Here is a 27,514-nt window from a genome sequence, read left to right as displayed (position 1 = left end):
ATGCTGCTGCAACAGGATATGGAAAGGTTGAGCAAATGGGCTGAGAGGTGGCAAATGAAGTTTAACATTGACAAATGTAAAGTACTACATATGGGAAACAGAAACCCTAGAGCAACGTATCAACTCTGGGGTACTACACTGACAGTGGTAGAGAATGAAAGGGACCTGGGGGTGGTTCTGCAGGCAGATATGAAGTTCTCTGAGCAGTGCAGATGGGCTGCAAGAGTAGCTCATGGTGTATTGTCAATGATATATAGGAATTTTTCTAGCAGGGAAAAGGTGATTATTCCCTTGTATAAGGCAATGGTCAGGCCGGCCACACCTAGAGTACTGTATACAGTCCTGGAGGCCTCATTTCAAGAAGGATGTAGAGCTGCTGGAATGAGTACAGAGAAGGGCAACAAGATTAGTGAATGGAACAAAGGGGTGCTCTTACGAAGAAAGGCTTAAGTTTTGCAAATTACAGTGTCTTGAGACTAGGCACCAGCAAGGTGATCTGATAGAGGTGTATAAAGCCTTGAATGGTTTGAGCATGCTCAATGCTGATGGGATTCTTCCTCTTGCTCAGAATAATCACCTGAGAGGGCATAAATTCAAATTGAGGAAAGACAGATGTAGGATAGACATGCGGAAATTTGCCTTTAGCCAGCGGGTGGTCGGCTGGTGGAACAGACTTCCATCCCTTGTCATGGAAGTTGATAGAATAAATAAGTTTAAGGCTCAGCTGGACAGGTATTTCGAACAAACAGAAGGGTGAAGTGGTTATTTTTTATTTATTTACTTTTCTTTCTTTTTCTTTTTTTTTTGGCTGATGCTGCATAAGCTTGCTTTCTTTCATCAAATGCCTCTACTAATGCTAATGAGCTACTCTTGCAGATTGTCTGCACTGCTCAGAAAACTTCATATTTGTCTGCACAATTACCCCCAGGTGCTTTTAATTCTCTACCACTGTCAGTGTAGTACCACACAGTTGGTACATTACTCTGGGATTACTGCTACCCATATGAAGTACTTTACATTTGTCAATGTTAAACATTAGTTTCCACCTCTCAAGCTCATCTGCTCAACTTTTCTAGATCCTGTTGCAGCAGTGAACTGTCATTTGTGTCATTAACAAACCAGCTGACCTTTGTATCGTCTGCTGTTTGTTTGTTTGTTATTTGGTTTTTAGGAGCATTAGCAACTAAGGTCATATTGCTCTGGGATATGCAGTCGTCATTCCCTGACCTTTCCACATCCTCCGTATTTGGTGGTGACGGGCTTGAACCCTGGTCTAATCAGGAAGCATATGCTACGCACTGCTGCTCCTTCCCACCTGGCTACGGAGGCGCCGTATCGTCTGCAAACTTCTACATTAAGCCTGATATATCATCATCAATATCATTAATAAATACAGAGAACAACAACAGACCCAACAATGAACCCTGGAGGATTCCACTAATAACATTAGTCCAGGAAGAGCGATGTCCATTGATTACCATTCTGTCTTCTTCCTGCTCCAATTTATGTTGCAGTCTTCCATGTGCAACATTATCAAAAACCTTTCTAAGATACAAATATATATCAAAATTATTCCTTGCATCCAGTTCCTTTGTGACATCATAGCATCCAATCAAATTGGTCACACAAGACTTCCCCCTTAACAAACTCATGCTGCGTCCGGGCTGTAACTGAAGTCTTGTCTAGATGATCCTGCATGCTTCTTTAACCAGTGCCTCTACAAAGGGTACTAGGAAAGTTTTGCAATACAGCTTTGTTTATTTAATTTTTTCAAAGTAATTTCCTCTACATTCAATACACCTCTCCATCCTGAGAAGTTTCAGTCCTGTCGTGGTCAAATATTCGGTGCAGGCTTTGGCACAGTGAGCTGCAGCATTATCGTGATGGAGGTACCAGGTGTCCATTCTTGACTTTGGCCGCAGGTTCTTCATAGATCCAATGACTTTAGGCAGGCATTGTTCAGTATACCACTTAGCTGTGACTGGCTTCTGCGTGTCCAAAACGACACGTTCCACAATTCCACTCGATTTGAAAAATACAGCTATCATTTTCTTTTTTACAGATCGGGATTTTCTGACAATTACGGGTGTGTCGTCATCATCAAAGACCCAAACTTTGTTTTGAGCCTTGGTCGGCAGATCGTAATAGTACAGCCAAGTCTCGTCACCTGTTACGATGTTGTTCACATACTGAAATTGTCCCTTATCAAACTTTTTTAACATCTCCCGGCACCAAGTCACACGTTGTGTCATCTGCTCTTCAGTCAGTTGATGCGGCACCCAGAGAGAACAAAGTTTCTTCACGTGCAAATGATCTTGCAGAATCGAACGAATTGCTGGTGCATTTAGGCCCAAAGTATCCTCTATCTGTTGGTAGGTCACTCGCCTGTTTTCGTCAAGCATTTTCCTCACAGCAGTAACGTTTTCCTCCGTAACTGACGTTCGTGGCCTTCCCGGCCTCTCAGAATCCTCCAGAGTGAAATTTCCCCTTTGGAATTCTCTATACCACCTGAATATCGTTGTACGATGTGGACAATCATCATCAACTAGTGCAAGAGTCATTTCTTCTAAGCACTGGTCTATGGTTAAACCACGCACGAAATTATACCGCAAAACTGTCCTTATCTCATTTCGTGACCACGATGCCATCGCAAGCACTTTACACTCTCACTACTAATGAATAACTGAGCCAATCGACTTGGCACGGCGGCTACTATGCACGTATGAACATGTCTCAACACGCAGCAACAAGCAGCTTCCTGTGATTCATTGTTGCGTCATATTGCAAAACTTTCCTAGTACCCTTTGTATAATTTCCCTGGAACAGAAGTTAAACTAACAGGTCTGTAATGACGTCTGTTGCCCTTTGATCCTCCTTTGTCAATTATGGTTAACATTTGCACATCTCCAGTCATTGGATACCTCCCCTGAGTCCAAGGAAGCTCTCATAATTATGGCTAAGTGTTTACTTCCTTTGCTGCCTTTCTTATGTTTATCTTCAACAATTTATCCTCCACTTTGCTCTCAGTTATTACAAAATCATTAGCTCACTGCCAGAGTTTAATTCACCTCTGGCATTCCCCTCCCTGAATAACTTCTCATGTGTGAATGTAAATGCAAAATACTTTAGTTTGTTAGCTACCTGAGTAGGATCATCAACAGTTGAACCATTTATATCAAGTGGACCAATCTGATTCATCCCCTTCCTATAAGAGCTTACATAAGTACAGAACTACTCTGTTTTCCTTTGCATTTTTTGCCAAAGATTTCTCGTAATCTGCCTTTGCCCACCTAAACTCCTTTGTGACTTGGTTACAGACCAGCTTATATCTATCATAGGCTTCCATGTCACCCATTAATTTATATGTATCCCATGCATTTTTCTTCTCAGCCATATGTCTCATTAGTTCATCTGCATCCATTTAGGCCTAATCTTTGAACAATATTTCTTAGCTGGTATCAAAAGCCTAGTAACTTCCAAGATGAATCCCTTGAAGGCTTCCCAATTTGAATTTGTTGTTGGTAACATCATCAGTTGGTCCCACTGTATGGAATTTAAATACAGTAAACCCCCGCTATTCGCGGTATCTGTATTCGCGGTTTCGCGTATTCGCGATCGCCGATTTAATATAAAATGAAACCTAAAAAAATGTGGATTTTAAAACGCCGTGAATATTTTCCGCCATAAAAAAAAACATGGGCGTGGCTAAAATTATCTTTCCCGGTCAAAACAGCGCTCAGTGGGTGGGGGAAAGGGGTGACAAAATCGCAAGCGTGAATGTTTCTCGCTAATCCTTGTTCAATATGTGTTATGCGCTTGTTATGGAAGGTTTTGTCGTTTGCTTTTAATTTATATGCTTATAAATTGAATAAATGTATAAATTGATATGCTTATAAAAGTGATCAATCTACCGTTTTGCAGTGTAAAACAGACTTTTTCGAGTGTGTTAACGGAAGAATGTGACTTTATTGTGGACAAGTTCTTTCTAACCCCTACAAAAATATGACTACGAATAACAAGAGAAAAGTGAAAATATCAAAGAAGGTGATGACATTAGCGAATAAAATTGAGTTATTAGATAAAATTTCTAATGATGAAAGTGTCTCCTCGGTGGCAAAACATAAAATCAATGACTCAACGGTACGATCAATCAAGAAATCGGAAGAAAAAGTCCGCCGTAGTGTCCATGAAAACGCGCTAATTGCTTCAAAAATTTGCTCTGTAACTCATGATGTTAAATTAGAAAAAATGGAAAAAGCTTAAAATCTGTGGATAGAAGACCGAACTCAAAATAAAATTCCGTTAAGTTCACTCATCATTCGCGAAAAGGCAAAACTCCTTTATCAACACTTTAGTGAAACTAGTGATAGCACTGGCGTGATGTTTTTTTTTTTTTGCTAGCAAGCAAAGGCGCTGGTTTGGAATATTTGTTTGAAATTTCTAATAAATATTACATTTAATATTAAATTGTTTCTTATTTTCATTTCGATGCCATATGCTTGCATACATAGACAAAATTTTAGACTAGTTTTTCTTTTATATTTCATACTTTGGAACGGAACCCCTTTATTACTATGGGAGCCATAACTCAGTATTCGCGTTTTCGGTATTCGCGGCATTTCTCAGGAACGTAACCCCCGCGAATAGCGGGGGTTTACTGTACTGTCTCAGACCACTGTAGTTGCCTTTACGAAAACAAAAACCCGTCTCTTTACCCCTGATGGTAGTTACCTCTTTGAGTAAATCGCACTTCAGCACACTGTGATCACTCTCACCTAGTGGTTCCTTTATCTGCAGATTCTTAATGTTATTTGGTTTTTTTTTTTTAGGAGCATTAGCAACTAAGGCCATATTGCTCCGGGATATGCGGTGGTCATTCTTTGACCTTTCTGCATCCTCCATATTTGGTGGTGACGGGCACGAACCCCGGTCTAATCAAGAAGCGTGTGCTATGCACTGCTGCTCCTTCCCACCTGGCTAAGGATGCGCGATTCTTAATGCATGAAGAATCACTACTGATAATCAGATCACGAATATTACTCCCTCCAGTTACCTCCCGAACATGATGATGTAGAAAGCAACCATCCAATAAATCCACAAAAGCCTTGCTAGTGTATGAGTGACCAACCAACAAATATCTGGGAAATAAATTAAAATCCCCCTATAATGGGGGATTTTATAATATAATAGTATAATATAATATCACAATGTCTTATAATAGACATTGTGATTTGTTTGTTATACTCAGAGTCATTAGGCCTATAACACACTCCTACTCTCAATTTTGCTTTCCCAGTGCTTGTCACACCAAATTGACTAGACCCTGCACTGTCCAGCCATTTCAACTGGCTGTATTTCCTTGGATTTTATATGTTTCCTAACTAATAGTATAACCCCCCACCCTTCCTATTCTGTCTATCCTTCCTGTACACATTGTACTCCCCAAATTCTAGCTCTGCATTCCTTATATCTGTGTGACACCTCATCTGATATTCCAACAATAACCGCCTTTGATATTTTGACCAACACGTGAAATTCATCAAATTTATTTACCAAACTCCTAGCATTGGTGTACATGTAAGTATACATGTACCTGTTCCCATTCGTGTATTAAGAATTTGCAGATAAAGGAACCACTAGGTGGTAGTGATCACAGTGTACTGATGTGGGATTTACTTAAAGATATAATTACCATCAGGGGTAAAGGAGAGGGTTTTTGCTTCCGTAAAAGGTGAGTACATTGGTCTCAGAAAATTTTTAAATTCTGTACAGTAGGATAAACTGACGATGTTACCAACAGCAAATTTAAAGTGGGAAGCATTCAAGGAATTAATCGTTGAGGATCGTGGAAGCTACTAAAAGTTTCATACCTATTAAGAAATATTGTTCAAGGTTTAGGCCTAAATGGTTATCAAATGAACAAATGAGACTCGTAACAGAGAAGAAAAATGCATGGGATGCACATTAATTATCAAGCGACTCAGACGCCTATGGCAGATATAAGCTAGTCTGTAATCAGGTCACAAAGGAGGTTAGGCAGGCAAAGGCAGATTACAAGAAATCCTTGGCAAAAGATGCTAAGAAAAACAGCAAGGACTTCTTTACTTATATAAACTCTAAAAGGAAGGGGATGAATCTGATTGGTCCACTTGATATTGAAGGATCGACTGTTGATGATCTTGCCCAGATCGCAAACAAACAATGAGTATTTTGCATCTACATTCACACACGAGGAGTTATTAAGGTTTGGAAATGGCAGAAGGTTATCAAATTGTAGCAGGATACTTAATGATTTTGTAATAACTGAGAGCAAAGTGGAGGAGAAATTGTTGAAGTTAAATGTAAGAAAAGCACCTAGGGTGGATGGGATCTATCCAGTTATATTAAAGGAGGCAGCAAAACAACTAAGCAAACTCTTGGCCATAATTATGAGAGCATCCTTGGACTCAGGGGAGGTTCCCACGAACTGGAGATGTGCAAATGTATCCCTAATTCACAGAGGAGGATCGAAGGGTGACACGAGTAATTACAGACCAGTTAGTTTAACTTCTGTTCCGGGTAAAATAATGGAGTCACTGTTTAAAGATGCATTGCAGGATCATCTAGACAAGACTGCAGCAATAACTCAGACACAGCATGGGTTTGTTAAGGGAAAGTCTTGTCTGACAAATTTGATATGATATTATGATGTGGTTACAAAGGAACTGGATGCAAAAAATAATTTTGATATCATCTATTTGGATTTGAGGAAAGCTTTTGACACTGTTGCGCATGAAAGACTACTGTACAAATTGGAGCAGAATGGTATTAAGGGTAAGTTGCTACAATGGATAAAAGGATGGTTAAGTGGGAGAAGACAGAGGGTGGTAATCAATGGGTGCTGCTCTTCGTGGACTAATGTTATTAGTGGAGTCCCACAGGGTTCGGTGTTGGGTTCACTGTTGTTTTGTATATTTATCAATGATATTGATGAGGGTATATCAGGCTTAATGTCGAAGTTTGCAGATGATACAAAGGTTGGCAGGGTTGTTAATGACAGAAATGGCAGTGTGCTACTGTAACAGGATCTAGATAATTTTGGCAGATGGGCTAAGAAGTGGCAACTGAAGTTTAACCTTGACAAATACAAAGTACTGCATATGGGTAGGAGTAACCCCAGAGAAACGTACCAACTGTGTGGTACTACACTTAAGGTGGTAGAAAATGAAAAAGATCTGGGAGTAATTGTCCAGGCAGATATGAAGTTTTCGGAGCAATGCAGAGAGGCTGCCAGGGCAGGTCATGGGGTTTTGTCTATGATATATAGGAATTTTGCTAGCAGGGAAAAGGAGGTGATTATCCCTCTGTATAAGGCAATAGTCAGGCCACGCCTTGAGTACTGCGTACAGGTCTGGAGGCCTCATTTTAGAAAGGATGAGGATTTACTTGAGCGCGTACAGAGAAGGGCAACAAGAATGGTGAGGGGAATGAAGGGATCCTCTTACCAAGAGAGGCTTAAGTTCTGCAAATTGCAGTGGCTGGAGACTAGGCACCTGCACGGTGATATGATTGAGGTATATAATGGGTTGAGCACACTGAATTCTGATGGGATCCTTCCACTTGTTCAGATTACGAACCTAAGGGGGCATAAATTCAAATTAAGAAAAGACAGATGTAGAATAGACGTGCGGAAATTTGCCTTTAGCCAGCGGGTGGTTAATTGCTGGAACAAACTTTCATCTGTCATTGTGGAAGTTGATAGGTTGAATAAATTTAAGCAGGAACTGGACAGGCATTTGGAGGGAATGGCGTGATTTTTTTTTTTTTTTTTGGCTAATGCTGCATAAGCTCATACACATTCTTTCTTGCATCACATGCCACTACTACTACTACACTGCCTCGATAGCATCAGCAAATATTCTTGCACCCTTTCTATTTAAGTGTATCCCATCTCTGTAGATGGAGTCTCTCCTGTTAACAAGCACAGACCAGGCTGAGAAAAACTCTATCCCTTGAGTCTTGCACAATCTCTCCAGGGCCAAATTGATCGAATAAGCTCTCACATACACTCCCTCCTATTGTGTCTGGGCAGAATTGCAGACACTTTCATATTCAACCCTAAATCATGGCTTTTTTCAATATTTACCTGAACTTGTTAAGTAATTCTGCCGGCCTCCTACTGTTAATATCATTAGTGTCAACACGTACAACAATATCAACTTTTGTGCTCTTAAAAGATGATATCTGCTCTACGATGTCATCAACCTTTGCCCGTGGCAGACATACCCTGGTCCTGTTCCACCTATCCTTTTTCCACAATATTTTCCCCGTTTCTCTGACAATAGTCACCGACAACAGCTAGTTTCTTTGAGACCAGCACATTCTGCCTTGGGGGGTTGCCACTGTGTTGCGTGATGTTCAAGAGCTGAGAGCTTGATGGGCGTCTCAATTTAAATCCTTCGAGGGCATCCACCCTGTCCTTCAAGCTCTCATATAGGCCCATAAAAACACTCAGTTGGCGCCTGATTTCCTCACACTCCTTACATCGCACACACACAAAGACATTCCCAGTGCCGACCGGGCTAGCCAGGTGTGTAAAGTACCTGCCTGGGAACCCAAAGGTCACAGGTTCGAATTCCCGCTTCTGACTTGGATCAGAGTAGTGCAAGAACTTTGGGAGGTGCATTACGGCCACGGAAGCCGATGCATCAACAACTAACAGGAAAAAAAAAAAAAAAACACACACCCCTTGGCAATATCATGTCCCATTCCTGAGTGCTCCACAAACATCAAACAAGCAGTACATATCAAAAGGCTGTGATTCAGAGGACAACTGACCCCTCAGTTCTCCCCTGAGCCACAACGCTCCCATTAGCTTGAGCCTTTTGCTTTGCTGCTCTGGTCTGAGTCATGATTTCGATTCAATTTCAAATAAAATTTCAATTTTGATAAAAAAATAAAACCCAACATATCCCAATATATACATATTTCAGCATTGAGTATTATCTCCAAGTTCATTATATGACTTTCGTATCTCCTTTCTAGTTATATGTATTAATTTATAACATTATGTTTGTAAAATCTAGGTCGTTATATGTATTTATCTAAAAAAAAGTACAATTTAATTGACAATGAAATTTAATAAGATTAATAAATTTTACTGATTAATTGATAATACTATACTACAGTAAGCTAACAGATTTCCAATACAGTGCTAGGTGTTTCGCTATCTAGTTTTACGTTACCGTCCGCTATCTAGTTCGGGACATAGGTTGTATTGTATAACAATGGCAGCAAGTTACAAAAGGTAAATCTAGGGACTAAGTATTTAATTAACTTTCAAAATCGCTATCTAAATTCAAATTAATCAAGGAGCTTGACTAGATCTATAAGCTACTCATAAAAATAATTTAATATAACAATTAGGTCAATAAAATGGTTAAATATAATTAAAAACTTAGCGTTTGCCGGAGTTACAAAAATCGGTAATCCTGCATTTGCTGGGAAAAAAAAAAAAAAGCCCCACATCTTAGCACAGCTGAAAAAATATATGCTGATTACAGATGTGAAATGTGTTTTTTTTTTTTTTTTTTTTATGTAAACCCCAAACAAGAGAGGTATTAGAACCTATAGTACTTAGAACCGTGTTTGGGTTGGAGATTGAGAAGATGAAAGAAGATATTTGTTGATATTGGACTCTAACTTCTGTAAACTGTAATTTTTAGGAAATACATATGAAGGAAGGTTGTTCCAGAAAACAGCAGTTGAATGAATAAACAAGGAAGATGAAAAGTTGGTTCTGTGAGTTTGAAGTTGGACAGTAAATGGATGTTGGCGGCACGTGTTCGGACTGTTTTGAAAGAGAGAGCGGGAATTATAGAAGCCAATTCAGAAGAACAGTGCCCATGGAAGTATCTGTAGAAGAGGCATGCAGCAGAAACAGTACGTCTATGAGACAGCGAGTGCAGATACTCTGTTAGAGATGAATCATTAATTAACCTAACTGCCCTCTTCTGAATGGAATCAAGAAGTTTGGGGGCACCACCCCAGATTTGGGAACAATATTTGGGCGAATTTGCGATTTATACAGAGTGAGCAGCTGTTTGGAAGAAAAGTAACATCGAGAGCGAAAGCGAAAACCAAGTTTTTTAGATGCAGAGGAAGCAATATTTGTAATTTGCTTGTGCCAAGAGAGATTAGAAGTCAGGGTAATCCCCAAAAGAGATATATCATTGTGCCTAGAAATCGGAGTGTCACTAAAGATAAGCATAGGAGTAGAAGAATCCTTTTTGCGAGATATAAGACAAGGCTGAGTTATAGAAGGGTTGAAATCAACTAAGTTGTCTTTGCCCCACTGGAGAATTACCTGGAGATGGCATTTAAAGAATTGGTAGCAGATTTTCGAGAAGTTGCAGCTGATTGAGCAGGACAAGGTTTCTCAAAATGGAAAGTGGAATGCAATGTGCTATCATCGGCAAAACTATGGATAGGATTTCCAGTAAATGGAAGAAGGTCATTAATATACAAGAGGAAAACAGTGGGAGAAAGAACTGAACCCTGGGGGACACCGGCATTAGTGGGGAAGTTAGAAGACAGAGAGCCATCAACCATCACCCTCAGCGAGCGATCAGAGAGAAAACTGGATAACCAATTACTAAAAACAGTTGGCAAACCATAAGATGGAAGCTTGTTTAGAAACCTTTATGCCAAACACGATCGAAAGCATTTGAGATGTCAAGAGCAACTACTTGTGATTCACCAAACCTTTCCATTGAATTAGCCCATAAATGGGTAACATAAGCCAGAATATCACCAGTGGATCGACACTGACAGAATCCATACTGGCGATCGTTGATCAGCCGGAAGGTTTCTAGGTAGTTTAAGAGTTGGCGGTTAATTGATTTCTCCATTACTTTAGAAAGAGTAGAAGTAATTGCAATGGGATGATAATTGGATGGGAGGGATTTGTCACCCTTTTTAGGAACTGGCTGGATATGAGCAAATTTCAAAGCAGAAGGAAAAACACCTTTGGAATAAGAAAGTGAAAAAAGGCTGCAAAGAATAGGAGTAAGTTCAGGAGCACAGGTTTTGAGAACAAATGGAGAAATATCATCGGGACCTGGAGCTTCTTAGCATCAAGATTCATCAAAATCCTTCTGACATCCTTTTGACGGAAGACCACAGGAGGCATTGAATGGAGCGTGTTGGGAATGGTGGGAGGTGTTTTACCAAGATCATTAATACATGAGTTGGAAGAAAAATGGGATGCTAGCAGGTCAGCTTCTTCCTTGGCTGGTGACAGCAGAACCATCTGGTTTGGACAGAGGTGGGAGCAGAGATGGGTAAAAGTTGTGGCCAATAGCTTTGGCAAGAGACCAGAATGCTCGGCTACCATTAGGGCAAGAAGCAAGTTTTCTACTCTTAGACTGTTCAAACTCTAGTTTGGACTGATTAATAAATGCTTTACAATTGTTGCGAGCTTTGGTGTAGGCAGAAAATGAAACTGGAGAATTAGAAACAAGCCAATTACGATATGCAACATTCTTCTCTTGAACAGCCTTAGCACATTTATTGGAAAACCAAGGTTTATTTAAAGGATGATATTTTAAAGTGGAGTGTGGGATGAAGGATTCCATTCCTGCAAGAATAATTTCACTGACACGATGTGAGCAAACGTTGACATCAGAAGTTTTGAAACAGTAATCCGACCAAGGAAAAGAAGAAAAGAAGTCTCACAGGTCATCCCATTTTGCATTCTTGTAATGCCAAACAACACGAGGTTGGGAATAGCCATGAGATAAAGGTTCAATTGGAGAAGATACAATCACCAAGTTGTGATCTGAAGTGACTAAAGGACCTCTCTCACTTTAACCGTGTACTTAGAAGGGTTGTTTGTGAGAAAAATATCAAGCGTATTGGCTGTATGATTAGGATTGTCCGGTATTCTTGTAGGTAAATGAACAATCTGTGCAAGGTCATTAGTAATTGCAAAAGCCTCAGCATCTCGACCAGCTGGGTCGGTGTGACTAGAAAACGGAAGCCAGCTGGTATTGTGAACATTAAAATCACCAAGGAAAATAACTTCACTGTTAGAAAAGTTGGACTGGAGAAAGTTGAGTCGCAAAGAGAGGAAGTCAAAGAGCTCCAAGTGATTAGTGGAGTTGGGAGAATGGTAGAGACAGATGAATTTGACACAATGAGGTAGAGAGATTTTAAGCCAGAGAAGATTGAAAAGAGGAGATTCCAAATTACCAAGTCTCTGACAGGGAATATCAGAATATGCACAAGTACCACCTTTGAGGCGAAAGGAATCATACAGCGAATAATTTGGGCATCTGAGATGAGCAGTAGTTGAATCAACCGATAACTAAGATTCTGTCTGAAGAAGTACACGGGGTTTGGCAGACTGCAAGTGGAAATGGACATCGTTGAGATTAGAATTGAGGTCACGTATATTTGTGAAATGAATTAGGAAGTGCTTGGGAGGTTTAGATCTTTTCACAGATAAGCTTGCTCTATTAGTTGACAAGTCATGGTGTATTCAATAGTAAGAAAAAGTGGGTGGGACATGCTGTATGAAGTAATGAAATTTTTGGATATGGTATACATATGGTAAGAATATACCCAGATCTTTGACATAACATGGCCTTGACACTGCTCCCCGCATACACATTACTCGGATTCCCTCCAGTCACTATCTGGCAGAGTAGAGGTAGCAAGATTATACACTAGCTGATCAGGAAGCCTCCTAGAGAGTTACCAATAGGTTCGGTCCGGTGTACTAAGTAGCGGCCAGCCTGCGAACACCGTTTTAAAGGTGTACCCTCAAAATGTAAGGAATATTGGATCTCGCCACGATGTTCATCATAACCTCAAAAGCCATCAATCATACTGCATGATGGAAGAGATAGGAAAGAGTCGACCGGAACTTAGCTCTAGAGACTAAACATGGGTTCCACTACTTCAAGTCTCTAATAACCAAAGTGGTGGTATTGCACCGGTTGATGAGAGTCATCTACCACCTAGTACTGCCTGGTAACATAGAGGGGTGGCATTTCTCCATGTAGTGTGGGCACCACACCTCGACCCCTGCTTACGTTGGTTCACACCTGGGTGGTCACCCACCATGTACTTGTGCATGGAGGTTATAATGTAAACTTCATTGTGGATTAAATATTTATTTTATTTCTTTCTTTTTAATTTTTTTTATTTGTATGCTCAGTTAAATTGCCATTTACAGAAAAAGATTAACTGTGGAAGCTGCGCGAAAGGAAAATATTACATGCAACTATTGTATACACTGAGTGGACAGAAATCACGGGACACCTACCTAATAACAGGTAGACCCACCTTTTGCCTGGATAAGGGCAGTCACATGGCAAGGCATCAAGTCCTAGTTCACGAAAGCATTCCACACGAATATTCATCCATGCTAGCTGCACCGCTGTGCATAATTTCGTAGCATTCCTGGGTGGAGGATCCAAAGCTTGAATGGACCTTTCCACAACAACCCAAAGATGCTCCAGAGCACATGTTCGGTGAATGGGGAGGCCATTCCATGGCTGAAGAATCTGTGGAATGTTTCTTTGAACCATGTTCTAGTCACCATGGCTGTGGGGAGGCACATTGTCCTGCTGGAAGAGTCCATTGCGCTATGTGTGCATGATGACCGTGAAGGGATGCAGATGATTTGCAAGGATGGACACGTAACCTGGACCATTCAGAGATGTGCCTAGACATACCAGCGGCCAATGTGTGCCAGTTGAACACACCCTAGACCATTACTGACCGTCCACACACCCGAACAGTTTCTTGTTGATATGATAGGTGGATAGCTTCATGCAGTTTCCGCCAAATATGCACCCTCCCGTCTGCCCGAAATAACTAGAAACGAATGGAACTCATCAGACCCATCTCCAATCATTCAAGGTCCAGTGCCAGTGTTCTTTCGCCCAGTCAAGGAATAGAGACCTGTTCGTGGGGTTAGCAATAGGACTGTGGGTTGGCAGCTACTATAACCTATTGCGGCTAATGATGGCCTGATGGTCTTGGTTGAAATTCGTCTGGCACCTCCCTTGTAGTTGGCAGTGATTTTGTGCCACTATCACTCTCTGGTTGGCTGAAACAATGAGAGACAGATGTCGACACATTCATCCACCACCACCTCTCTCCAGCCACAGTGCTGTCCACGACGAGATGTTATTCCAGAAGTGGCATATTCCCGATACACTCTTCATACTGTCAAACGGGGAATAGTGCAATTTCTGTACCACCTCCACCACAATGGAGTGACCCACGCGTCGGGCATCCATATCATCCCTCTTTCAAGTTGGTTAACTCATGACGTTTATCATACTGACATCAAATTATCATCTACATGAATGCAGTGTACCTATATACCTGCCAAGCTGTGGGTTCGTCCACTAGCAATAGGAGTGACATGTTGTGTTGCCCAGGAACCAGGTATCCCATGAATTCTGTCCTTTCAGAGTATATTAAAATAAATGCAGAACAAAAAAGTAAAGCAAAACAAAAAAAAAAAAAAAAAAAAAACACGATTTCCCTGGTCATAAGAATTGTTGAATTCAAATGTCAAGGTTTGATATCCTTTGTCATTTAACTTTACTCAGTAAAGCAGCATTTAAAATGAAAGAAAATGCTCCTGTAGCAGCTTCAAGGTTAATTTCTTCCATAAATAACTACCTAACTTATGCACACAAAAAAAAGATTTAATTCCACACCACCAAGTAAAATCAAAGCCTGTAATCAAATGCATATAAAGCTCTACCCACATACTACACAATCATTTTCTTGCTCACTCTAAAGTAATGTAAAATTGCTCACCACCTCATGCAAGCACTCTATGACCAACTATCACAACTGTAATTAGCACGAGAAATTTAATGCTATGTTACTAAGTTTACCGAGCAAGTAGTACTGCTAGAAATATTACCCTTTCTTGTACGGGTTACAAGTATTAAACAGCAAATAATAATCTAAAATATAGAAATTCCCTCTTAAGAAGGTATGTACAATTACATATAAGCAACACAGTGCTTGTTTTAATGTTCAGTTTGTCTACATGATTTGAATGACTATTATGGAAGCAAAAAAGTAAAACTCTGATCTCTCTTATTATATGCAAGGAAAATGATTTCATATACAGGTAACCCTCATATAACACAGTAGTTAGGTTCCTATAAAATGTCATGTGAAATAGTGTTATATGGGACTAAGAAAAGGTACAAAAAGGATGGGGTTACGTTTCAAAAGCTAACAAAAATTTGCTATTTCAAAATGTCAACAAAACTAACAAAAAATACATCATTCTAGATTTCATGCATCTTCTACTCTCTTTAAAAAATCAGTAATCTGGGTTTGTTTGCTTTTGCTTGATATTTTGTGAATTTCTTCGTATGGAACTAAGCATTTTTGAAGCTACCTTTTGAACTTTGGGCTCCTTTCATTCAATAATCTCCATTCAAAATATAAGATTCTAATTGCTAATCTAACTTTATGCCTTCCTGTATGCTTTTTAGTGTAAAATTTGAAAGTTTAGAATTTTCATCCGTGCTATCATTCTATGAATTGATTTGGTTTTACCTCCGATGCCATTTCCACCAAATCTGCTTCAACCAGCCTCTTTTTCTACCAGTAATTCTTGAACATCTTCGGTAAGCATATCATTTTTTATTTTTTTAGGAGCATAGACAACTAAGGCCATGTTACTCTGTGCATATTGTCTATAAATTGCATGTGTCCTGAGGACAATTTTCTGTTTTGCTGGACGAAAAACTGAGATTCCAGCAGAAAAAAATCATGCTACCCTCGCCTGACTAACTCAACCACATTGTGAAAAAGACCGATAAAAATTCTTCCCATCATCGATGGGATTCGAACTCAGTTCTTTTTCATAAGGTGTGGGGAGGAGGGTGATTCTATCAACTATGCTACCCATGAGGACTTCAGTAGTCATATCATTAAAAACTTCCTCTCCTACCGATGTAGCAAGACTACTATCGCACCGATTCCGTTTTCTGCCGGTTCTACCATATTTCCTGAATGAACTGACTCCAGCCATACATTTTTCCGCACGCATTTAATGTTGATTGTTTTACTTCTTTCAGAGAAAGCTATGACTCTGATGCAGTCCATAATTGAGAAATGTTTCCATTACTTCAATACTCTTGGATTGGAATCAATTTTTTCCAAAATCTTTTGTAACGATTTTCTGATGTAATGAGTTTTAAAGGTGGATATAATGCCTTGATCTAATGGCTGAATGAACAAAGTTGTATTGACCTAGTGCAACTGTGGTGGTAGGAACATAGCTTCAACGTTTGGATGACTTAAATCTTTTAGATGGCCTGGTGTGCTGTCCAATAGTAATAAAACTTTGAAATCTAGATTTTTCCACAAGTTCAATAGCACAGAATGTAACACAGGGATTTCCCAATAAAATAAATACAGGGATTTCTCAATAATTATTTGACTAGCACATCAACAGCAGGGATTCAAAAAGAATGGAAATGTTAAAAAATTACATCCAATGTAATAGCAGGGTTTTCTCCGTACAAAAGCTCAAAAATACTGTTATGCAAGGTTTGCCATAGTCCTCTAACCGTGTTAGAGCGAAACCGTGTTATATAACTACTGTGTTGTGTGAAGATTGCCGCAATTTATCAATCATGTTAGAGTGAAACCATGTTATAGAAGTACTGTGTTATATAGGGGTTGCCTGTACTGTGTTGGGAATTTCTTAAGAATTGTTAATTTTTTTGAATCTTCCAATGTGAAAGTATTTTTTCTCTGAAGCATTTATTATTATTCTCTCTCAAATCAAGTGCACACATGCTGACACTTGAAGATGCACAGCAACTGTGTTGGGAAATCACACATTTTGTATTGTTCAAGTTTTTTTTTTTTTTAACTCTCTGCAGTATAAAAAAAAAAAACGGCAATACAAAATGGACTACACTTCATGTACACCTGTAACAAGTAGCAATTATGTGAATTCTCCTTGATTCATCAGTTCTTGGGGTGGTGGATAGAAATTTAAAGATGCCATATACTGTATAATAATTAAACAAAACAGTTACCATCCGAAAATTTTTGCTATAACAATGTGTGCCTGTAAGGTTTTGACAGTCTTTTCAAATTGGAAAAGTGCTCAATTCAGATTTAAAATTTCCCTGCATACATATTTCAAATAATCCAAAAAAATGCATGTAAAACATATTGCTGGGTAAAAAACAGGAGTGACTTCGAAATATATCACATTTCGAATAATCCAATATCAATTTAATGATAACATACTGTATAAAAACAAGGTGGTATGTTTAAGATGTCAGATCTTCAGTATTATACACAACTGAAAACAGTGTCCCTTGGGAAAAAGAGAAAAAAAAAAGTAATTCAAAAAGTTTCATTAATATAAAGCTTTAATTGACAGAAATATTTTCCTTTCTTTCAGTATTTTTTCTGTTTTAACTGTATTATTCACATGACAGCTAACTTAAAATGAAATTAAACTATTTAGCAAAAATACTTACTGAGATTGGTATATATATAAAAAGTGAATAGCCATAAACACACAGCATTTCCAATAATGAACACCTTGCATTACTTTTACGATACCACAAAATGGCCCACAACCCTAATGGAATTAGGAATGCATATGAATATATCGCTGTTGCAGAAAATGATACTGAAAAATATAAATAAAAAAAAGACAATTAATATTTGTTGACAAACTCAAAAATTTGTATCATACAGAGAGAGAGAGAGAGAGAGAGAGAGAGAGAGAGAGAGAGAGAGAGAGAGAGAGAGAGAGAGAGAACGAGATTGCTTAATAGTACTCCAAGTAGTCTCAATGTATATCACTGAATTACATTCAGGGACTCAGTTACCATTTCATGTAAGACGAATTTTCGTAAAAAGAAACTCTCTGGATACTAACATCATGGAATATTTCTGTACAACAGCATGGATCATACGAAAATATCAGAGATATTAGGATCATACTGAAATATCACATGGATATTAGTACAGGCAGTTCTCACTTTACGAGTTCCCAGGTTTACGAGGTTTTTTTTTTTTAAAGTATCAACAAAATCGAAAATATGAACATTGATTGCAAAAAACGAATGTTAAACATTCAGAAATACTGCATTTCAAACCACATGCATAGCTATACAATACAGTGTACCCCACTTCACGATATTTATCCGTTCCAGAGGCACCATCGTATCGTGAAAATATTGTAATGTGAACCCAATAACATATTGTTTTTTGGTAATTCGTTCCAAGACCTTGGAAGTTGAAATTTTCTCTATATAAAACTCTTAAAGGTCGCTTTTATAGTGCAAATTGTATTAGTTACCAATTCAAAACACTAAAATGCTACACTTTCATCGTTATCATATGTTCCGTTATAAGAACCAATTTTGAATGCCTTTGTGACATTTTTCTAAAGCACATTTCTGGAGGTCACGACCATAAAACAATATAAACAATTTGCACTTTCCAGTTTATTGGGCTTTTCTGTTACTGCAAGCAAATGGGTAGTAAACTCGATGTTATTGCATTTGTGAAAATACCGATAGCTGGAATTGTGGTTTTTTCATTATTATGGTGAAATGTGTTTCCCCTTTACTGAAATCTTCAATCGTATAAAAAACAAATAAATTTTCAGAATCTTCTCTTCATTCCTTTTTTTTAAAGCTTGGTAAACTTGTTACTCCGTACAAATTGTTAATTGCAATTTGTGCATTCCGTTAAAAATGCTTATACACGCTACTGAAATTTATAAAGAAAAGAGAAGATTATCTTGGAAACAAACATCTCTTGAAGCATTTCTGAAGACGACTCCTTGTGCAACAAACCAACAAGTGCTGAGCCAATAATAAGTGATTAATGAGTGTGCATTTAGTCGATGATGAAGAATAAACATTCTTTATAATTTTTTGTCATAAATAATTGCTTTATTATTATAATTTGCTTGATTTTACAGGCTACATTTTAATTTCTTTGGATAAATCAATCATTGTTTAAACAAACTAATTAGCTAACCAATTTCATTGTTGAGAACGTAACCCCTATTTTTAACACTGGAGCAGAATGATATTAAGGGTAAGTTGCTACAATGGATAAAAGGATGGTTAAGTGGGAGAAGACAGAGGGTGGTAATCAATGGGTGCTGCTCTTCATGGACTAATGTTATTAGCGGAGTCCCACAGGGTTCGGTGTTGGGTCCACTGTTGTGGACCCAACACCGAACCCTTGACAAATGCAAAGTAATGCATATGGGTAGAAGTAACCCCAGAGAAACGTACCAACTGTGTGGTACTACACTTAAGGTGGTAGAAAATGAAAAAGACCTGGGAGTACTTGTGCAGTCAGATATGAAGTTTTCTGAGCAATGCAGACAGGCTGCCAGGGCAGGTCATGGGGTTTTGTCAATGATATATAGGAATTTTGCTAGCAGGGAAAAGGAGTTGATTGTCCCTCTGTATAAGGCAATGGTCAGGCCACGCCTTGAGTACTGCGTACAGGTCTGGAGGCCTCATTTCAGGAAGGATGTAGATTTGCTTGAGCGTGTACAGAGAAGGGCAAGAAGATTGGTGAGGGGAATGAAGGGATCCTCTTACCAAGAGAGGCTTAAGTTCTGCAAATTGCAGTGGCTGGAGACTAGGCACCTGCACGGTGATCTGATTGAGGTGTATAAGGCCTTGAATGGGTTGAGCATGCTGAATTCTGATGGGATCCTTCCACTTGTTCAGATTACAAATCTAAGGGAGCATAAATTCAAATTATGAAAGGACAGATGTAGAATAGATGTGCAGAAATTTGCCTTTAGCCGGTGGGTGGTTAATTGCTGGAACAAACTTTCATCTGTCGTTGTGGAAGTTTACAGGTTAAATAAATTTAAGGAGGAACTGGACAGGCATTTGTAGGGAATGGTGTGATTTTTTTTTTTTCTCGCTGATGCTGCATAAGCTCATACATTTGCTTTCTTGCATCACATGCCACTACTACTACTACATTATGTCTATGGGAAATAAATTCCCGCTTTATGAGCAAGCGCTAGGAACGAATTAACTCATAAAGTCAAGAACTACCTGTATCATATTGAAACATCACAGATATTCCAGCATAATCCTGATACTAAAAAACATAACAAATGGCAGAAGACGGTTTTCCATTTTTGAAAAAACATCAAAGGTGAGCAAATCAAAATAAGACCACTCTTTATTTTCTTTGATAAAAAAGGTACTACCAACTCAAAATTTTCTTTCCTAAGAACAAACTATTAACCGAACATCACACATTTTATTTTCACGTTCTGAAGAGATTTTGCAGAAAAGGCACAGAGTGTGTACTTGGACACAGATTGTATCATAGTATTTCCCCATACTTGCGAGGCAGCTTCAGATGGAAAATCAGTTCGAACTCCCTGACTTTTCAATTCCAAGTATCAAAACTCTAAAACGGTCACATTTTGGATCTTCAGAGAAAATTCAGCAATGTAAGTTCAAGGGCAACAACTGATATTTGATATCAGTTAAGAGTTTTACAAATCATGGTAGAAGAGAATAGTTTCACATAGGGCTACCTGAGGAACTATTCTGACAGGGAACAAAAGTAAATAATGCTGGCCAATCAGTTGATTGGCCAGCATTTTATTTTGATTTTATGTATGGATTTCTAAAATAATTCTTAAAATTTCACATCATGTCACAATTTCTATATATACAAGTTTTTGTTCAACCATAATGCATATATCTTACTACAATTTAGGGAAGTAGATATGACATCGATCTGTTATATTACCTGCAAATAATAATGTCTGCAGGTGCTCATAGATGGCAGCTGAGGAGGGTTAACACGTTCAGCCTCCTACCTCTCTCTCTCTCTCTCTCTCTCTCTCTCTCTCTCTCTCTCTCTCTCTCTCTCTCTCATTTCTGTAACAGAAAGACAGTTGTAATGTGACTACATGTGCAGTTTATCTGTGTATCTATTGTATATTGTTTACATATTGTTTTTCTTAGCATTGTATTTTTAAAATGTTTAAGCGGAAGCAAAGGAACTGTCTGAAAAACTTTGACAATTTCGGCTACATGGTTTACAACAAAAACTCAGAGGAAGAAAATCTAAAATATTACTAAACATGCATATTCTTTGTAAGATTTCTCAGGACAAATGATCAGGACAAAACTTGGACTCCACATATGTGCTGCACTTACTTGCATCACAAATCTGAGGATAGGGCTAACTGAAACAATTAAATGTATGCATTTTGCTGTTCCTATGGTGTGGTAAGAATTGCACAACCATTTTGATGATTGCTATTTCTTCATAACTAAAATATGAGAGGATGCTCTAGTCGTGGTAGAGAAAAGTCGGTGGGTTTTTGGCTGCTGTAAAGGGATAAGTATTTTTAATTTTTACTGTATTCTTCATTAATTAACATACAACATTGTTTTTTACAGAGATATTAAATAGGTTTAATAGTGTTTGTTAGCTACTTATTTTGAATTTAACTAGAGATTTTTGGAAGTTGCGACTCCCAGTGTTGGCGCCAATATTGTTGAACTGGCAGCCATATTGTAGTCGATAAGAAATAGCGTAATGTATATGTATTTCGAACTGATTGCGTAAGGTATAAAGTAAAACTAGATAGCGTAATATGAAGCACTCAATTAGGAATCTATTAGCTTATTATAGGATTATCAATTAATCAAAAATATTATTAAATCTTATTAAATTTCATTGTTAATTAAATTGTATTTAAATGGAAATCGTGACCCAGACTAGAGCTGTGAAGCAAAGATCACAGACTAGCGAGAGTGCTGTGACTCGGGGGACAAATGAAGGAGGCGATTCTCCAATGTATCACAGTCTCAAAAAATAAGCAAAATGTGAAAAGTCTGCTGAACTTTCTAAAACGATACATGATGTAGCCAAGGAGGCTTTGTGTGTGTGCTAGATGCCTAGAGGGTCAAGAAATTAGGCCCCAACTCAGCATTCTGATGGGCAACTATGAGAGCTTGAGGTGTAGGGTAAATGCCCTTGAAGAAATTAATATGAGGGGCCCATTAAGCTCTGAGCTGCCCAGCTCAACAGCAGAGCTCACTCCTGTGCATCAGGCAACAACAGAGGCAATCTCCAAGGCAGAATGCACTGGTCCCAAAGGAACTAGTTATTGTTAGTGACCATTGCCAGGGAGAAGGGGAATATACTATGCAAGAAGGATAGGTAGAACAGGACCAGGGTATGTCTGCCAGGGGCAAAAGTTGATGACATTGTAGAGCAGATATTATCTTTTAAGGGGCCAAAAGGTGGTGATGTTGTACACATTGGAACTAATGACATTAAGAGTAAGAGATCTGCAGATTTATGTTTGAATGTGAAAGTGTCTGCAGTTCTGCCAGACACGACAGGTGGGAGTGTATGATGAGACCTTGTCAATCAATTTGGCCCTAGAGAGATTGTGCAAGGCTCAAGGGGTAGAATTTTTTTCAGCCTGGTTTCTGCTTGTTAACAGGAGAGTGCTTCTACAGGGATGGGGTACACTTAAATAGAAAGGGTGCAAGAATATTTGCTGATGCTATCAAGGCAGTGTTAGGTGGGTTGGAAAACAGTGAACTTGGGGGGGGAATACACAGACTAAAAGGTTAACAGTGGCAGCAGGTATAGGCAAAAGTGATTCTTGCACTGCTTCTATTAGAATGAGCAGCAGCCTGGAAACCAAGGCAATGGAAATTTACAAGACTGCTGGGAGTCATAGTGGAACAAATAAATACATGGGCTGTGTTAGGCTAAGAGTAGAAACAGGTGCATGTATACTTGCATTACACCAATGCTAGGAGTATAGTTAATAAATTTGATGTGTTTGAAGTACTAGTCATCAAAGGCAGATATTGTTGGGATATCAGAGACGTGGCAGATATTGTTGGGATATCACAGACATAAGCAGTGCAGAATTGGAATTTGGGGAGTACAATGTGTACAGAAAGGATAAACAGAACAGGAAGGGAGGAGGAGTTATGCTGTTAGTTAAGAAACACATAAAATCTAAGGAAGTGCATCCAGCTGATGTTGGTGGACAATGCAATGTTGAGTCTGTTTGGTGTGACATAAGCACTGGGAAAGGAAAAATGATAGCAGGTGTGTGTTATAGGCCTAATGAATCTGATGAATATAATGAGCAATTATACTGATGAGGAGTTATTCAATGAGGGGAGTGCCAGAAATTTATCAAACTAACAGGGAACTAAGGATTTTGTAATAATTGAGGGTAAAGTGGAGGAGAAATTGTTGAAGTAAAACATAAAAAAGGCACTTGGGGTGGACGAAAGCTATCCAGTCATATTAAAGGAGGCAGCAAAGGAAGTACGCAAACCCTTAGCCATAATTATGAGAGCTTCCTTGAACTCAGGGGAGGTTCCCATGGATTGGAGGTGTGCAAATGTATCACCAATTCACAAAAGGGGTTCAAAAGGTGACACAGGTACTATAGACCTGTTAGTTTAACTTATGTTCTGGGGAAAATAATGGAATCACTTGTTAAAGAAACATTGCAGGATCATCCAGACAAGACTGCAGTAACAGTTAAGACACAGCATTGGTTTGTTGAAGGGAAGTCTTGTCTGACCGATTTGATTGGATAGTATGATGTCTTCACAAAGGAACTGAATGCTAAAAATAATTTTGATATCATATATTTGGATTTCAGGAAAGCTTTTGATACTGTTGCACATGGAAGACTGCAGTACAGATTGGAGAGGTATGGCATTAAGGTTAAGTTGCTAAAATGGATAAAGGGATGGTTGAGTGAGTGAGAGACGACAGAGAGTGGTAATCAACGGACACTGCTCTTCGTGACAAATGTTATTAATGGAGTGTCTCCAGGGTTCGGTGCTGGGCCCATTGTTGTTTTGTATATTTATCAATGATGTTCATGAAGGTATATCAGGTTTAATGTCCAAGTTTGCAGATGATACAAAGGTTGGCAGTGTTGTTAACGACAGTATGCTACTCCACCCGGATCTAGATAAGTTAGGCAAATGGGCTGAAAAGTGGCAACTGAAGTTTAACATTGACAAATACAAAGTAGTAGTAGTGGCATGTGATGCAAGAAAGCAAATGTATGAGCTTATGCAGCATCAGCCAAAAAAAAAATATCATACCATTCCCTCCAAATGCCTGTCCAGTTCCTCCTTAAATTTATTCAACCTATCAACGACAGATGGAAGTTTGTTCCAGCAATTAACCACCCGCTGGCTAAAGGCAAATTTCTGCACCCTTTATGCCCCCTTAGGTTCGTAATCTGAACAAGTGGAAGGATCCCATCAGAATTCAGCGTGCTGAACCCATTCAAGGCCTTATACACTTCAATCAGATCACCATGCAAGTGCCTAGTCTCCAGCCACTGCAATTTGCAGAACTTAAGCCTCTCTTGATAAGAGGATCCCTTCATTCCCCTCACCAATCTTGTTGCCCTTCTCTGTACACACTCAAGTAAATCTACATCTTTCCTAAAATGAGGCTTCCAGACCTGTACGCAGTACTCAAGGCGTGGCCTGACCATTGCCTTATACAGAGGGATAATCACCTCCTTTTTTCTGCTAGCAAAATTCCTATATATCATTGACAAAACCCCATGACCTGCCCTGGCAGCCTCTCTGCATTGCTCAGAAAACATATCTACCTGCACAATTACTCACAGGTCTTTTTCATTTTCTACCACCTTAAGTGTAGTACCACACAGTTGGTACATTTCTCTGGGGTTACTTCTACCCATATGCAGTACTTTGCTTTTGTCAAGGTTAAACTTCAGTTGCCACTTCTTAGCCCATCTGCCCAAATTATCTAGATCCTGTTGCAGTAGCACACTGCCATTACTGTCATTAACAACCCTGCCAACCTTTGTATCATCTGCAAACTTCGACAGCCTGATATACCTTCATCAATATCATTGATAAATATACAAAACAACAGTGGACCCAACACCGAACCCTGTGGGACTCCACTAATAACATTAGTCCAAGAAGAGCAGCACCCATTGATTACCACCCTCTGTCTTCTCCCACTTAACCATCCTTTTATCCATTGTAGCAACTTACCCTTAATACCATTCTTCTCCAATTTGTACAATAGTCTTCCAAGCGCAACAGTATCAAAAGCTTTCCTGAAATCCAAATATATGATATCAAAATTATTTTTTGCATCCAGTTCCTTTGTAACCACATCATAATATCCTATCAAATTTGTCAGACAAGACTTTCCCTTAACAAACCCATGCTGTGTCTGAATTATTGCTGCAGTCTTGTCTAGATGATCCTGCAACGCATCTTTAACCAGCGACTCCATTATTTTACCCGGAACAGAAGTTAAACTAACTGGTCTGTAATTACTCGTGTCACCCTTCGATCCCCCTTTGTGAATTGGGGATACATTTGCACATCTCCAGTCCGTGGGAACCTCCCCTGAGTCCAAGGATGCTCTCATAATTATGGCTAAGGGTTTGCTTAGTTGCTTTGCCGCCTCCTTTAATATAACTGGATAGATCCCACCCACCCCAGGTGCTTTTCTTACGTTTAACTTCAACAGTTTCTCTTCCACTTTGCTCTCAGTTATTACAAAATCATTTAGTATCCTGCTACAATTTGATAACCTGAAAACTGAAAAATGCTAAAATCAAAAGTATAAGGAAAATCAGAAACGTGGGAGTGGTCATAGAGACTGAAACCAGGGAGGAAGCCCAAGAAATTATGGAAATCCCAAAGATCCAAACTGAAGGACCCCAAAAGAAAAGGGCCATCAATTGTCATCTTCGACGTAGATAAAGACATCATCCCCTCCGAGATCACCGATGAAATATACTGACGTAATGTACAAGGACATTTCCTGGACCTGGACAAGAGTGACCTTATTATGCCCAGATACTCTGAAAGTGAAGTGGGTTACTACAGATTGGTCAGTTTGATCTCAATGGCAGTGGGAAATCATTAATAAAGAATGAAATTTAGGGGTATCTAGATAGAAATGGTATTTTGAAGAAAACAAAAAAACCACAGTTTTGTAAAGGTAAAATCTTGTTTAATTAACCTGGTTTAGCTATTTTGACAGTCACTCACAAATTGATGTAGAAAACAATTTTGACATTGTTTATATGGACTACAAACAAAGCATTTGACTCAGTCTTGCTTGTGAGGTTACTGTTTATATAGTAACCTCTTGTGCTGGCTGTATGAGGATCAAATAATCAGGTCCTTGGATGGATTTCAGGATTGGTGCCAGAAATGTTTGTGTATGTAATTCTATAAAGGTGCATCAGAGAATTCTCTCATATTTTGGGTGTCTGTGTGGTGAAGCAAATCTCTGTCTTGAATTCAGTTCCTCAAATTAAGGAGTTGCTAGTTTCCTCACAGTAACCTGAAATGACTTCAGAAACAGTATGGAGTAAACAACACATTTACACTCCTGCTTAGTTAACCATCATTGGTTATTTGTTGAATTTTTAATAGAGAAATCAAATATCACACTGTAGCACTTTCTGAAAGAAGTACTTTTGAGTGTTTTCTGGAAAAGTACTTTGAATTACAGTTGAGTGAATAACATGACTGGAAAGTGGGCAAGAATGTTTATATTACTTTGGGGGGCTATCAGACCCCTGTAAGTTTGCATGCATATTAAAATCATTATTGCTTTTCATATGTCAAAAAAAAAAAAAAATTCTCTGAACTTCAAATTAAGTAAATATGGTAATAAGGGATTTACTCTTATTCTAATCAATTTTATGGCATAAAAAGTCAAATGATTATTACCTTTATTAAAGTCATAATGCCATATTTTATTGTTCTTTCCCTCAGTTCTTAAATATTCAGCTATATTGGCACTGATTGCTGTGGTAAAGACTAGAGTTGTACTTATCCAAAAGGGACCTGCCAATAACAAAGAACATATTAATTCATCAAGAAAATGTAATTTATTTAGATATTAAAACAAATAGCACCTGACTGTTTTAAGTTATGCAAGTGGGTTATTATCATGAGACAGTTTTAATATTTTATAACAGAATGGGCATTAACCATAAAAATCTAAATTCCAGTAGTAAATTTATCCAATAAAATAAACTGAGATATAAAAAGAACTGAAATATATCTGAATAATACTGTTCTTAAAATTTAAAAAAATCTTTTTGAACAGCATATTAAAATATGCATCATATAAAATTTTAAAAATAAGGAAATGTGTGCCCACACACTGACACACAGGATCACTAAGCAAATTAATTAAAGTTAAGCACTTTATGTTCAAACTGTCTTTATGTTCTATAGTTGGCACTATAGGAATCTAATCCAGCGGTCTGAGTCAGATTTCTATCCATGTCTAGAGGAATTATTTATGCCTGTTTAATAAGTGCAGCAGAGATGATTCAGGTGGAAGGAGCAGTACCTTCCCTGTGTATTAATGGGAATGGAAAAACTGTTGTCCCCATTAATGGGTGTATTTCTATTTTATAGTTGAA

The 27,514-nt window shown here is 38.6% G+C and overlaps 1 protein-coding gene across 1 annotated transcript in view; it reads right to left on the bottom strand.

Moving 5' to 3' along the window:
- Positions 1–27,514, bottom strand: part of LOC150087063 (protein YIPF1) — a 111,140-nt gene that overhangs the window by 35,505 nt on the left and 48,121 nt on the right. Inside the window, exons 5-6 of the mRNA XM_090372362.1 lie at positions 26,811–26,927; positions 17,532–17,686 (exon numbers count right to left, since the gene is read on the bottom strand). Coding sequence (XP_090228488.1) covers positions 17,532–17,686; positions 26,811–26,927 — 272 coding nt within the window. The remainder of the gene's footprint in view (positions 1–17,531; positions 17,687–26,810; positions 26,928–27,514) is intronic.

Source organism: Mastigoproctus giganteus, chromosome 4, assembly GCF_048544385.1.
Source record: "Mastigoproctus giganteus isolate SK-2022 chromosome 4, ASM4854438v1, whole genome shotgun sequence".
NCBI lineage: Eukaryota > Metazoa > Arthropoda > Arachnida > Uropygi > Thelyphonidae > Mastigoproctus > Mastigoproctus giganteus.
The sequence above is the reverse complement of the archived record's forward strand: the minus strand, read 5'-3'. Positions and strand labels throughout refer to the sequence as shown.